The following is an 11,331-nucleotide window of genomic DNA, read 5'->3' on the forward strand; positions in this document are numbered from 1 at the left end:
AATAAGTGGGTCAATCTGTCCTGGCCCTTTCATTTTGACTGAGCCATTGATACATGCATCTTGTCCAAAAGAATAGTTGTGTGCCCCCCCCCCGCTTTCCCCACTCCCCAGGCACTTGGGTATTGGCTATATCAGGGGTTGTCAACTGGAGGTATGCAAGAAGGCCCTATGGCTTATGTGTAGGCAGGCGGGGATGGAGCGCTGGCACGCACCATTCTGCTCTGCCGCACAGGCACTGCCCCCCACGGCAGACACGGGGGGGAAGCTTGCACCATCCTGTGCTGCCACACTATCCTATGTACCAGCTGCCCCCCTCCCCCCGCTGGCTACCAGGGGTACACTGGTCCATGTCCGGCCTCCAAAGGTACACTTAAACAAAAGGGTTGAAAACCGCTGGACTATGTTGAGTCTTAAATCTTGTAGAATTTTAGGTGCCTAAACTTGGCTGAACATCTAAATGAACTAACTGTGAACATGGTAAATTCCACATGCTTGGCTATCTAGAAGTCAGGCCAGTTCCATAGGATATAGATTCAGCAGAGTACCTGAAGTGGTATGCCCAACTTTACCCATTCAAGATTGCTCAGTCTCATTCGTAGGGCATTTATCTGCTTTAACTATGAGGACACCCAGTGACTTCAATGGGTTGTTCACAAGTAGATGATTGGGTACATGTGCTAAACCATCTTATTCTTTTAGGGCCCCTATGCCTTGCTTCAGGCATACTAATTAGAACATTTTGGTCGAAGTGTATATATGCTGCTGGTACTACAGTAGTGCTAATTCCTATTAAATGGTGAATGTTTTTCATTTAAAAATTTTTTTTAAAAAAAAATTGTCACATTGACAGCTGGTATTGGCAACCTGCTTTAAACAGGGGGTTAGACTAGATGACCTCCTGAGGTCTGTTCCAACACTGATTTTTCTATGATTCTGTTTGTAGATTTATGATATTTTCAGAAATAGACTTCTCCAGAAATCCCATAATTCAGTATATTGCAACTGTTTTAATAAAGGAGTCAAAACGTTTTCTTTATTGTTTTTCATTTGCTTAACAGAGGATATACCATGCTATTTGTGAAGCCCAAGCAACAAGACAACAGCAAAAGTTGGTGAAGCAAGCATCATTGAAACTGACGAAACCACAGGCATTACCTTAATAGCAACAATCAGGGTTTGCATTTGGTTTAACCTGTGGTATATGATCTTACCCCTAAAAGAGGCTAGAAGAAGACACTTGGATTCGTTTTAGAAAAAAAATAAAAAATGTTTACTGTCTTCCTGTAGGGTGTAGCTGCTATGCCACACTTTCATTTCAGCAAATGAATTTGCACTATAAATGTTAAAAATGAGTTCGCAAAAATAATAATTTTATTTTTTTGAAAAATTAGTATATGTAGCTATAATGAAATTTAATTAGGAAGTTTAAAAAATATTATGCTTAAACATACTTTTGATGTTTACTTCACATGTAACAGTCCTGGAAGAAATTATAGGGACTCTTTTTGTAATCTTGCACTTTTGAGTAATGTAAAGGATGTGGGTAGGTGTATTTTGAAACAACAAATTAGTATTTCATTTATAGTGAAAGAGCAGGCTGTAAATCCCTTAAAAAAATTAAAAACGTATTTGTTGTGTTATATCTTTTTGTAGGTAAAATAGGAAGGATTTAATAAATAGATTTCACATTAATATTGGCTGTATTTCTCCTTCCCTACAAAAACAGTTTTTATGACAATATATTGAAGTTGATAAAATGTGTCCATGTTGTTGTACATATTTGACTTGTCTAGTATGTGCCATTTAAGGTGAATAATCATCTGAAAGCGGTGGTTTTATTAAGTGTATCTTGTCTGTCCCTGTTCTTATCTTGACTACTGCTTGAGTGTCCAGTTCAGCAAAGTGCTTAAGCATATGCATAATCCGTAAGAGTACCTCTACTCCTGTTGACTTCGTGGAGATGAGTCATGCTTAGCATTAGGCACATGGTTATTCATCTTTCCAGACTAAGGCATATATGACTAATTGGTATATTGAGGGCTGCCACTTCTGGTTTCAGGTATGAGAGTGTGCCGTACATATACTTCCTTCTGTAAACCATCTTTTTTTTAAACTTCTCAGGTGAAAAAACCCCCCCACAATAAATGGTCTTTATTTTTCATTTTTGCACTAGAAAGTAATATCTGCTCAAATGAACTATGATAGGATAAGAGTATGATGCAAAGGCAGTGGTGTTGTATAGATGTGTTCTCATTCAGTGTTTTGAGCTTCCATGGAGGATCCACATTTCTATGCTAGAATTAAAGTCCTCCCAAACATACAAAGGTTATTGGGTTCTAGAGTTCTACTCTTGGTCAGTACATAAGCATTCTGTCTCCTTTTGAAAAAAAATGAAACGCATTTTAGATGGTTGAAAATGTCTCTTTCAAATATAAAGGAAATTTGAGCTTTTGATTCACTTACTGCCACTCTGTCCATGAACAGTTTGTAATTCTGTATAGCACAATATAAAAAAATTAACTGTGGCCTTAGGTTTTGGATGCAGTCTAGAAACCTTCTCTTAAATGTGTATTTCTAACCTAATGTGTAATCAATTAACAGAACGACCTGCCTGTTATTCTGTACTTTTCAAATACTGTATTTTAAAATACTGATAAAATAAAATTTTATATGCAGTTACCCCTGGCTTGAATCAAATGATAAAACAAGCTTCAACTTCTGGGTTAAAGGTATAAATGTTCTGAAATGTTACTGTTTTATAGACATGATGTTGGTATATTGGGAAAGGAGTACTCCAGTAAATTTAGATTACCAACTTGCATATTGCACAAATCATCTTTCTTTCCAAGCTTCCTGAGCTGAGCCTGTGGAAGAGAAATCTGACAAATTTTGTTAGAAATTGAACGCATTGCATTCCCTTTCCCACCTCACTTCACAAAACTGTTTATTTTTAATATGGATACTCAGAGATGCTTTCACTTTAGTTTTTTAATTTCTATTGCAGATGTTGTCGAAGGCTTCTGTTAAAACCCAGTCGTTATTCGTTTTTCAAGATTGTTGCTGGTAGGTGCTATAGGCCCTAGGTCATTGGTGCATTGGCATCTTCCCCATGTGAAAGTGGGTTAAGGAGATTCCCTGGGGAAGAATCACCTCAGACCACCTGATGGGACCACTTCATGGGGCTCTTCCTCCCTTGCACCCCAACCTTACCACACCCAGACATCAATTCCAGAGCAGGTCACTCAGGGCTGTTTCTCCTAGGCAGAGCTATTTCTGTCCCCTGTCCCAGGATTGGAAAGGCTGAGTGCATAGCCCTTTTAACCTCCCTGAGGCCAGTCTTCCACAGGGGTCACCGCCCCTTTTTAAGTCTACACACAAACCCCTTCCTGGGCCCTTCTAGAGGCAGACCAATAAGTCTAAGTTCAGCAAAAGATACCAGCTGAGGCAAAAGATGAGGTGGCAATAAGGAAAAAAAAAAAAAAGGAAATGAAACCAGGCACGGTCCTAAACTGCTCTCGATCTTCTTTCCCTACCCTTCCTGGCACCTACTTATTGGTAGTGGCCCTGGACCTGCTGCTCTTTGTCAATCTAGCTTCCCACATGGGCACTTCATCCAGCAGTGGTCCCTCAATCTCCTGAGCCTTCTTCCCTATGCCTTTTGCTTTGCCTAATCCTCCACAGGCTGGTGTCAGGAAAAGAGCTTCCTGGCATTTCTGATCTCTCAATGCTGGAGTCTCTCTCTGGCTGCCCTTCTCCGTGGCTAGAAGTACCCAGCACGGGTCCCTTTTTACCAATCCAGACAAAGCATACACTCCGAAAATGCAACATGTTGCTGCGCACATCTGTGGTGGTCTTCCGTTACCCTGAAGTAAGTAAAAGGAAGGATACCTCTTTTTTTCAGCAGTTCCTCCTGCTTTAAAAAGCTTCCCGGACAAAGATGAAAAATGAATAGCAAGTAACTTGGGTAGAATTGTGATTGGTTGAATTTTCTTTATTCTTTTAAGAGCAGAGGTGATATAACTCAAAACAGTTGCTGCATCTGAGTTGAGAGATCTATCCCTTATGGAAAACTTATTTCCAAATTAATTTCCTTTGAACCACCATACTTTACTCTGGGCTGACTTATTTGGGTGAATTGAAACTTTATTTCCAGTTTTGTTAATTGTGTAATTATTTTATACATATTCATCATAATACATAACATCTTTTAATTCTCCCTAAGCCTGAGGAAGGGCACATGAGTCCAAAAGCTTTCATAGAAAGATAATTTTTTTTTTGCAGTTTCTTAGTTGGTCTAATAAAATGTATCATCTCTGAACGAAGAGTTAGTTCTGCATTTCTTGTTAAAACTTAAATGTTCTGTTAATGTAACTTACATTGACCATAGACACTGAATGTGAGTGATTGTGACTTAATCGTACGGAATAATAAAATATTATCTCTTCATATAGGAAGGACTGTATATTCAGAGAGATAAATTGAGCAGTAAAGGTGCCAAATTTTTATTCACTTGACGTGCGAGTGGCTAAGAGAGACACCCACTGTGTCTTTGTCAATAAAACATTGTTCAATTTGATATACTTCTGGAGAAGAAAAGAGCTTGATCTTACAAATTCTTGCAGTTAGAAAGTTTAAACTTCACAGCAGGGATGAGTAGCAGGTGATAATGTGGTAACTTTGTCAATACTACTAACATAATAATGTTTTGTTATAATATGCATTTCAAACAAATCTATTTCAGCAAGTGTATAATTATTGAATTTTATCTATATTTTGAGTAAAAATCAGTGAATGTCTCCTACTATTCATTGCATAATATTTTACTAAATGTCAGTATTTAATATATTAACGTGCATCTTCAGTTGGCATCCATTGATTGACTTTCCTGGGACATCTTGTATCATTTCACCTTCTTCATATACTTGGAATAAAGTGGTAATATTTAAGAAGGAAAATGATAATTTGCAACAACTACTATGTATTCAATAAGTATACGGTCCAAGTCTTATATTCTGTCCTCCTTTTAAAAAGTATCCATCTGTGTTAACACCTGAACATGAATTCTCCAAACAGATGGCAATACAGCACTAACTTAAATGGGCCAAGTGTTAATACTGTAAGAAACGACATGGAAAGCCCTTAAATCATATGGCACTGCTTAGGTCAATGTAGGTTTCATTCAAATAAACCAATTACTGATTTTCTTTTACAACAGTTCCCCATAGTGTGTGTGCTGCTGTTAACAATGAGACTTTATATATGTGTGCATCATAAAGGACAAATTGAAATAGTTCAAACATTTATTTCACATCTGAATACATAGTAAAAAAAAAAAAAATTATACTCGGTGCAGGAATACTGGTCTGTTGCTAATGCTTCCTGGTTGTGCCATTCCTTTTCTTGGACTGTGGATATCTTATTTGCATGAGTGCACAATGAATATGCAAATCTCCCTAGTCAAGCTATTATAATTTCTCTGTTCTGATTTGCTCCTGTCTGGAGTTTTCAAGTTGTTTGTTAGCAGCTAAGATGGTAGTTTAATCTGTTCACTTGATTTAGCTGAAGCAGAAAAGCTTAAGTGAATGTGAAAGGGGGAAAATATCCAAAAGGAGAGAAAGTAACCTGTCAAAAAGAATGTGTGAAGTTAAACCTTTTCATTTTATTTCATTCCATCCTCTCCTTCCTTTTTCAGTACAGGTCAGCAGGGATTTTATCCCAGAAAGACGATTGTATGTTTTTGCTTACACAGTTTTCAGTGAGCGTGTCCAATGCCTCTGTCCCAATTTAGTCTCCAAATAATAGACTTGTCTTTTTGGGCCAAAAGGCCTTGATATATACAACTGGTGGGGGTGGGGGAGAATGAGGAGAGTGAAGTCAAGATGAAGAAATAAAGGAAGGACAGGATAGTTCTAAAAGACTCAAGCTTTTCATTTTAAGAAGAGCTGATATAAAATGTCTACCAAGGGTCTGCTAACACAAATTTTCATTACATGAGTCAACATGAAAAATGCACTTTCTGATTATGGGAACAATACATATGCAGTTACAACTTAAGCTCCGTGACTTCTATGAACCTGGCTGTCTTTTTCTGGCGGTGTTTTGAGTTGGTGAGGATCTTTTTTTTTTTTTTCTTTTCTATTGCCAGATTTACTATTTCTAGCCTCTGCTTCAGTTAAAACTGTAGTTCACTTAAAGTTTCATCCTCTGTTGTACAACTCTGGGAAGGAGAGAATGATTAGTTAATACCTGGGATACAGATGTGTTTGAGGTGGAATGGTGTGGAAATTAAAATTATACTCTTGTGTTTGATGGGACTAAGTGATGGATGTACAAAGTAGTTTCTTATTCCCCAAGTCTGTAGTCTTGGAATGATGATGTGGGACAGGAAAGGGGAAGAGACTTGCATAATCGCATACACATTTTGATGCTATGTGCACAGAGGTATGAAGACAGTTTTTGGAAAGTGAGTAAACCCATTGCAGCAGTGCTTGCTAATATACATTCATTTAACTTTCTTTGAGAACCTTGAGTCCCAACCCCACTACATTTGTCCTTTAAGTTGATACTTCCTTATGTTGAAAGAGCAAAGCTCTCATTTTGGAGAGTTGCCATTTTTAATCACTTCTCTGTTCACATATTTCTTCTTCTGCAGTGCTATATTGCCTAAATTAAATGGTCTTGTATTCATACCCATTGCCTCTCAGTTGAAGGATGCAGCATGCTGAGAAGCTTCGTCTTTGGCCTGTAGGTGGATAGATATAGCTTCCTTCACCATGTGCATAATCGCCTGAAATTACAAGTTGGGCAGAAGAAAGTCTACATAGAAGTGCATACCTAGACTGTTAATAATCAAGGTTGCCACTGTGGGACAGCTACAACCAGAATGCAGCTTAAAGATGAGTAGATACATGTTTGTCTTCAATGATGCATTTTTTTTTTTTAGTTTCTGGAAGACCAACAATTAATAACCTGGGTCCTTGGCCCTCTAGCCCTAGCGGCTAAGGGCCCCCTGTGGCAGGGCTGTGGAGAGCAGGGGGTTGTAGTGGGGCAGTGAGGGGCACTGGCAGAACCAGGGGACTGTTGTGGGGTGGGAGAGGGAGTGAGGGGCACTAGCAGAGCTGCAGGGCTGTGGCTTGGGAGTGAGGAGCCTGGGCCTGCATTCTGAGCTAAGGGGACAGGGGAAAGCTCTGATTTTTCCATAATAAACCCAAAATCAAACCAAAATGTATGGGTATTTAGAATATTTTTTTTTATAGTGATTGAGGCACTGGTAGGCTTCCAAATTGCTTTAAAATTTACAAGTATATCAATAAAACATTGGGTTGAATTGATGCGCGCGCACACACACACACACGTGCGCGCGCGTGTGTGCACACATACATGTGTGTGCATGCATATGTATCAAACACAATTTTTTTTTCATTGATATATAGTATGCCAATAATATATGATAGGCTCTCGCTCTCTCTCTCTCTCTCTCTAACTAGTATTACATTTTAATCTCAGATTTTGGGGGTTTTATCAGAGAATTTGTGATATTTTACATCGGAGATGACCAGGATCTGTGGTGATCAGAAAAAGGATTGGTGTGAAATGACTTTATAGGTGTATTGCCTATATCTCCTTGCTTATCAAAACTATAAAGTTGTTTGGAAAGTGTAGGACAGTTTAATTTCAATAGTAATTACTTAAGCAAATGTGATGAAAATGTCTCAGTATTCCATAGATATTCAGGCTGCTGAATGTGAAAATGAATGCTTGTCCTCTAGTTATATCTGTTTCTTTCACTGTGGTTGAGAAAGTAGTTGTAGCTGGGCTTGTCTGAATTGCAACATGGTCTCTGTCATGTTCCAGGTTTAGTGCACTATAGATAAATTCTTGATTGTGCAGTCTGTGCCACTGAGCAAGACACTGCTTTATTCAGATGTCCCTGAGAATCCATGTTAGGCTAATGGAAAACGATGACATGCGTTCATTCAGAAACACGCGAGTAAAAAAAAAACAAAACAAAACAAAAAAGCTTGCTTAATGACTTAACCAGGTTTAGTCTCAACTCTGGCCCCTTTAAATCAGCAGTATATCAGTAGAAAAAATCAATAATAAAATGAGGAAGCACCTATGAAACTAAATTCAGTGTAGCATTAAAAATGTGCACAACTTATTGTACAAGTCACAGAAAAATAGTTAGTTTTTTCTCCCAAATGCTAGCCCAAACTAGGACCAATAATACACTTTTTAATGGGCCCCTTAATCCAGCCATTTTTAATCGGAGCATAGGCCATAGCTGAGTGGTCAGCCTACATCACTTGTGCCACAAGGAGCATGGGCAGCTTTTATCTGGCTTGTGGGAGGAGCAGAGAATACAGAAACAAAGGGCAGAAGGCAGAGCAAGAAATCAGGTAGGGAGAGGTGATTACAAGTGGCACTGTTGGGGGAGGAGGGGAAGGATGTGAAGCTTACCTTATAACATGCCTACCAAAAAGTTAGGCCCCCCCTCTGGGCTGTCATGGGAGCAAAGACAGAAGAACAGAAGGAAAATATTTCTAGAATTATTATGGAACAAAGTTGCAAAGACTAGCTATTTCACTGCAATGGAGGAAAAAAAAACAATGGAGATCTTCATTACTTTGGGTTAAAGCAACTATGTTTTGTCAAATCTCTCATTATGATCCAAGAGAGTAAGATTGTACATATTTCCCCATTTATTTTCAGTGAAAATTCCAGCTCAGAATTTAAATCTAACAGATCAAGCTCAAAATGAAAAATATTCAGATTGGTGTATGACACCTTCCTTTATTCTTGGCAAGTACTAGTTTTTACTGATGTAGTTTTATTCTTTCCACTGTTTTGTCGCTTTGTAATGAACATTTCAACAGTACAGGGTAAAGGATGGTCTTTGGGACATAAGCGTTTAACTAGGGTGCAGAGGACCTAGATTATGCCACAGGCATCCTGAGTGGCCTTATGCAGGTCATGTAACTCTCCATTGTCCTCAGTTCCCTGCCTGCAAAATGTATTTCCTGTGACCAAGTCTGTCTGTTTTTGCTTTTTACTAGTAATTCATAAAGTCGGCTGGACAGGAGCTTCATTCTCTGTCTATATAGCTCCTAGCACAAAGGAGTCCTCATTTCAGCTGCAGTTTAATCTGAAACGTTTCAGCACTGAGGTGGAGGAAATGATTTTATATGGGGGTAAAATTCTACCAATAGGAATTTTGTCACTGTGTTCAATAGTGCCAGGATTTAATCTGTGTTACGTTTTAAATTTGTAAAAGAGGGGAAAGTATTAAAACATTTTGAAAGTATGGCAAACTAAAAAAAAAAAAAAATGCAAATGGAACTTCTGCTGCATTACATATTCCAGGAACTATTTTTATATTATTACTTCATTGCGTTCTTAATCTTGAACTGAGTAAGATTTTCATGTGTCACCAAATAGTGTGGTGACCTTCATTAATAGTACATGAAACAGTCATACCGACTTGAGGATACATTTCATACTTGTAAGGGTCATGCTCCTATTCATGTAGCACAGAAGCTTGGAGATCAGATAGATGATTGCTTCATACAAACAATGAATTCCCCCAAAGGAATTTTGTGACTCTAGAAATGGAGACTTTTATACTAACAGTTGATAAATCGCAACAGAAAATTCTTCCAAGTATAGCGAACATGCATTTTAAATGAGTATGCATTTTAAATTTAGAAAAATTAGAGATGACAGTCTGTTTAAAAAAATGAAAAAGGTAAAGTTTTTCAAGTGATTTGAATATTTATACATCAATTGTAAAAATAAATAAATTACAAACAAAAAAACCCAAATTAAAAAACAAACAAACCCAAACAACCCTTTCCTCCTCCCCCTCCAAAAGCCTGGAATTGTGTGCCTTTCTCTCAGATTTATACAAATACCCATTCTGGTTACTGAGTTCACTATTATAACCTTGTTTTTCAAGGGATATAATGTATTTTTGAAATACGATGCTCTTTTTCTTTCAAGTCCACCTATCAAATACTAAAAATACAATGTCTTGCTTTTTGAAGTGCTTGTTTTCACATGCTATTCTTTCTCTTATAAGAAGTCCAATATGGTTTTCTTATTTAGCTGTAATTTGTTTTACCTTTCTGGAAGCAGCGTGTTCAAGCTGTGAAATTACTTTCAATGGTGAATTATTTTGCTTATTAAACTTTAAGAGTTATTTCTGTAACTTGACTAGCCACCTGTACATGAATGCTTGCACTTCTGTCCTTAACTATGCGACTAAGTGCAGCCATACGTTCTACAGTCATAATGTCCTGGTGAGTAGCAGTTTGCTTAGGACTTCCCACTAAGTGATGTTCAAAACGACAGGTACTGCAAGCTGCAGTTTAACAATGGAAGGTTACTTTGCAGTGACGTTAAGATGCTTAAACTTTTTTAAAAAATGTACTCCCAAAATATTGTTCAGTGCAAAAATAAAATGAATCCTATGTCCATCCCAAGAGTGGATTATTTTAAGGAGAAGATGATGGTTGTGATAGTTGAGATTTAGGCAGAAAGCAGGGCAGGGGAGGAAGGGTACCTTAAACTGTCTTGTTCAGAGAGACATGAGCTTAAGAAGATAAAGAGAACGTGTCAACTATATTTGACAGAGACCTGGTAATTCAGACCTACCTTGGAACTAGAGAGCTGAATGATTTTAAAGCAGGAAGGAGGAGAGTTTTTGAGGAAAAGACATGTTTTTAAAAAGTTAATTACGATATATATATATTTATGTTTTGAAACCAAGCTTATTTCTGAACTAGAACAGCAAAGTTCAAGTAACAACTTATTGACAGGCAGGCTGTAGTACCACCTTCTAGAAACCAGCTCCTTCAAAAAGAAGGGTACGTTACTTTGGATTGCTTTGCAGTTGCATTATTTGTAAGTACTTACCACTTTTTTTAATTTCAGAATTTTTTTATATCAATATAGGGGTTACTATTTTTGTTCATGGATCCAGAAAATACAAATGAATATCTGAATTTTGGAGCCCTCTCCAAACAGAAGTGAGGCTTTCTCATAAAACCGAGATTAATGAAATGGTACAGCATTTATTGCTGAAATATCACATCAGTGTGTTTTTGTGAGTTGCCTATATATCTCATACTATTTTTAGTAGGATATAAATTAGTTCTACAGATACTCAAAATATGTAAATTCCTTGTCAAAAACAGTTAATTTCTGTTGCAATGTAGCCCTTTCTAAAATTAAAAGGTAACCTTTAAGGGGCCCTGGATAGTTACTATCCACTTACAGGAAGAATTTTAGAAGCTGTACCAATAATTCTGATATTTTTCTAATGCAGAAGGT

The 11,331-nt window shown here is 37.6% G+C and overlaps 1 protein-coding gene across 1 annotated transcript in view; it reads left to right on the forward strand.

Annotated features, from left to right (window-relative positions):
• VPS13C (vacuolar protein sorting 13 homolog C) overlaps positions 1-2,679 on the forward strand; it is a 157,731-nt gene extending 155,052 nt beyond the window's left edge. Inside the window, exon 83 of the mRNA XM_090030191.1 lies at positions 1,059-2,679. Coding sequence (XP_089886317.1) covers positions 1,059-1,160 — 102 coding nt within the window. The 3' untranslated portion in view covers positions 1,161-2,679. The remainder of the gene's footprint in view (positions 1-1,058) is intronic.
• The last annotated feature ends 8,652 nt before the right edge of the window (positions 2,680-11,331 follow it).

The sequence above is a fragment of the Crocodylus siamensis genome, chromosome 15 (genome assembly GCF_052110815.1).
Source record: "Crocodylus siamensis isolate JL-2025a chromosome 15, ASM5211081v1, whole genome shotgun sequence".
In the NCBI taxonomy this organism is placed as follows: Eukaryota; Metazoa; Chordata; order Crocodylia; family Crocodylidae; genus Crocodylus; species Crocodylus siamensis.